The following is a 3,720-nucleotide window of genomic DNA, read 5'->3' as shown; positions in this document are numbered from 1 at the left end:
TTCTGCGTTGTCGGCCTTCGGCCGCGCTTTAAAAAAATAACCCTGGTCGAGCGAATACCCGGGGTGACTGAAGTACTTTCGCGTAGTACTCCTTTCTGCGTTGGCGGCCTTCGGCCGCGCTTTAAAAAAATAACACTGGTCGAGCGAATATCCGGTGTGACTGAAGTACTTTCGCGTAGTACTCCTTTCTGCGTTGGCGGCCTTCGGCCGCGCTTTAAAAAAATAACCCTGGTCGAGCGAATACCCGGGGTGACTGAAGTACTTTCGCGTAATACTCCTTTCTGCGTTGGCGGCCTTCGGCCGCGCTTTAAAAAAATAACACTGGTCGAGCGAATACCCGGGGTCACTGAAGTACTTTCGCATAGTACTCCTTTCTGCGTTAAAATAAGAAAAATATATTGAGTTTCGTTATAAAGTGGTTATATTTTTTGGTTATCTTGCACTAATATTCAAACAAAGTTTGAGTTTTCATTACAAAATGGTTAAATATTATTATATAATATTATTATATAATATTACATATTTGTTTATTAAATTAAATAAAGAACATATCCATATGAATGGATAGAGGAATTTTTGGGAAAAAAGGCATTTCAGCGAATTTCCTTATTATCACATGGCAGCGCTCCATTTCGTCGTAATTTTAGCACACACATGATGTTCACTACGAGTGTAAAATGTAATTTTTAAAATAAAGATTTCTTCGGTAAAAAAACTGTTAAAAGTGTAAAATGTGGATTTATTTAAAAGTTTATAGTTTAAATTAATTAATTTGAAGTGAAAAATGTGAGTAAAGTGTGTTTAATGCGGTAAAATAGCTTGTTGAAATGCTCGAATTTTGGGAATTTTTGAACTTTAAGGCTGAATATCTCGTAAACTAAGCGTTTGCGGTACCTATAACCCTATATATTTTTTAATCAGGAGGACTTCCTCTACCATCAAATCGCGGCGCCAAAGAAATCGGAATTGTGCCATAGTATATAATTTAAAATTTCAATTTTAGAGACTTGTGACTGTATCACAGTACAGAATTTCATAAAATAAAACCACAAGAAAGATTTGGTTTTATACAAGTATGTATAAACTATTAATATGGAGAACTTCCCCTTTCCGCCCATATCCATTTTAACACTGCAACGAAGGACTATATTTTAAAATTCTTCCGAAAGTAACAATAAATTTATAAGTTGTACAAACTTTAATTGCATACAGAAAAAAGCAACCTTGATACTTTCGAATATTTATGCAAATTTCGATGACCAATGATAATGACAGCTGATACCAATCTTATGAAAAAAATACGAGATAAGATTGAAAATTTTGCCATTTGAATTGTTGGTGTCAGGAATAAAATTTATCTCTGGTTGGTGTTGTGATCACGGTAGAGGAAGTTGCGATAGACGTTGTGGTTGCCGTAGATTCTACAAACTTTTTTGTTTTTAATAAAGAAGAACGCACTTTCTGCAATATAATTTCCAAGCGTGAATGTTTGCAGAAGCAAATATAAATACAAACCAATGGGCAATTCAAACTCCAGGAGTGACTCCGGAAGCGATGGGCCGAATGGAGGGTCAGGTGGTGCTAAGGAAAAACCACCCAAATCCACGCAAACTATTCCTATAGGTGATGGAAATTCAATTGTTAATAATAATGCTATGTTAAAGGCAGAGCGATCCATGAGTAGATCTGCATCAGGTGCGGATGTTACGGAAAAGTACTTAACTCAGCTCGTGCCAATAGAAAAGTTATCTGAAATTCTTAAAGAAAAGTCTGCCAAGCACGGGGTCAATGGCATTGTTTCAGACGTGTTTGTGGTAAGTAATATTTTTTTTTCCTTATCACACTATTTTGAGACATAAGACATTGTGTCACTTTTTACAGTCACAAGTTTTTCCTCAATATGCTGATTTAGGCAAAAGATTATTTCGCCTAATGCATTTAGCATCGAAAGCTAGAACTGCTTATTTAGGTACAGTGGCATTCCGTCAGCAATGCGAACGTTTTCTTGGTATAATGGATGATGAAAAGATATTAGAGTGTTATATAAAAATGTACGCGGAGGAAGACAATCCAGACTTCATTACAAAGGAGGGTGTTACACGCTTACTTTTCATTTGCTACACAATAGCTATGCAACATTCGGGCAACGCAGTTCTCTGTCCAGCAGTATGTAACTCTTAAGCTTTCACCTTCAAATTTCAATAATATTTTTTATTTTAGATTAACCGTACATTTGGTTCGGTGACTAAATCAATATTTTTTAGCCACGACAGCCTTAGTGTCGGTTTTGTTTGTCGATGGTTTGAACAGAACCTTATTCGTTTAGTATTGTTGGTGCACAAATACTGTTTACACACATTATCAACTTCATATAGAGGTCTCGAACAACAAACTCAATCATGCGGAATAGAACTTCAAACACCAGTTTTAGAACAACGAAATCCATTCCCGGATGCAGGTAGTAAGGATGCTGGTGTCTCGACCTTTGAATCTTTAATGCCGTTATCTCAGGCATGGTTATTGGCTGGAGGACTACCTCCCCTTTTTTCTAAGCCACAAACGATACAATCACCAAATTCCAATAAATCATCTGCAGCTCAAATCTTTAAGGAGAAACTTTCTATGATGCCCTCGCATTGGACTTTACTGTATGACTCAAATGAACATGGTTTAGGCGCTAATCGCTTTTTGCATCACGTGCTTGGTTATCGCGGCCCAACGCTTGTGTTGATACATACCAAGGACGATCAGACGTATTGCATCGCTGCGCCAAATGAATGGAAAGAAACTCATTTATATACAGGAGGCGAAGGCAGTTGTATAATTCAACTTTTTCCAAAGTGAGCAGTTATTTTATTTACTTCAAAAGTCTATATAAATTGTAAACATGCTTTAATTTAAGATTTGTGATATTGGAAAAAAAGCCCAACATTTTATACTTAAATACCAGCATACGTGGCTATCCAAAGGGGCTTCGTGCTGGTTCAGATCCACGTAAACCTGTTATCGCTGTGGACGAACACTTCGAAAATGTGGATTGCAAAGGATTAGCTGCTGTGCTAACTGCTATTGAGGTCAGTATAAATTAGATTAGTCTGAAAATTGAGGAAATCAATGAGACCTTTTGTCTATCCAGTTATCTCAAAGAGGTTTAGTAAAGTAGTAGAAACTTACATAACTCAATTGTAAAAAATTTTATTCTTTATAATCATCGTCATTATATATTTTTTGGTTAACGGAATCGTCCTTACACAAAATGTGTATCAACTTTATTAATAATGTTCCCTTGGATCCAAGTTTCCAAATAGGAATCACATAGCTTCGCTAGCCCCCAGCAGAATATTGGACGTTATCAATATGCTGATGCTCTGTGAGTCTTAGTGATTTAGGAGAGGAGACAATAGACCTAAGGTCGCGGTGGAATTCTCATGTATTAATTTAATCTATTAATAACGTAAAAATTACTTAGTAGTGGTAATGTAACTATTTTTTATTTTTTTTTTGAAATGTAGTCCTTACATGTCTGTATCACAACTTTATTAATATTTCTACAAACCATAAAATAGGTTTCCTCTTTGTTATTTCAAAATCCTACATCGCTTTGAAATATGTTAAAACCATCTAAATTCATCAAATAATTTTTGAATTTGGCTAACTGAAAAGTTGTGATATGTCGCTAATAGTCTGATGCTTCTGTGAAATCAAAAATATACAATCTTA

The 3,720-nt window shown here is 35.7% G+C and overlaps 1 protein-coding gene across 1 annotated transcript; it reads left to right on the top strand.

Moving 5' to 3' along the window:
* The first annotated feature begins 1,296 nt into the window (after positions 1-1,296).
* LOC120769252 lies at positions 1,297-3,243 on the top strand. Its single transcript, XM_040096154.1, has 4 exons — positions 1,297-1,814; positions 1,882-2,166; positions 2,221-2,840; positions 2,903-3,243. Exons 1-4 carry the CDS (start codon positions 1,518-1,520, stop codon positions 3,087-3,089), a joined length of 1,389 nt encoding a protein of 462 aa, XP_039952088.1. The 5' UTR covers positions 1,297-1,517; the 3' UTR covers positions 3,090-3,243.
* Positions 3,244-3,720: the final 477 nt, after the last annotated feature.

The sequence above is a fragment of the Bactrocera tryoni genome, chromosome 2, assembly GCF_016617805.1.
Source record: "Bactrocera tryoni isolate S06 chromosome 2, CSIRO_BtryS06_freeze2, whole genome shotgun sequence".
NCBI classification, from domain to species: Eukaryota; Metazoa; Arthropoda; class Insecta; order Diptera; family Tephritidae; genus Bactrocera; species Bactrocera tryoni.
Note: the sequence above shows the minus strand (reverse complement) of the source record. Positions and strands in the feature narration are given on the sequence as shown.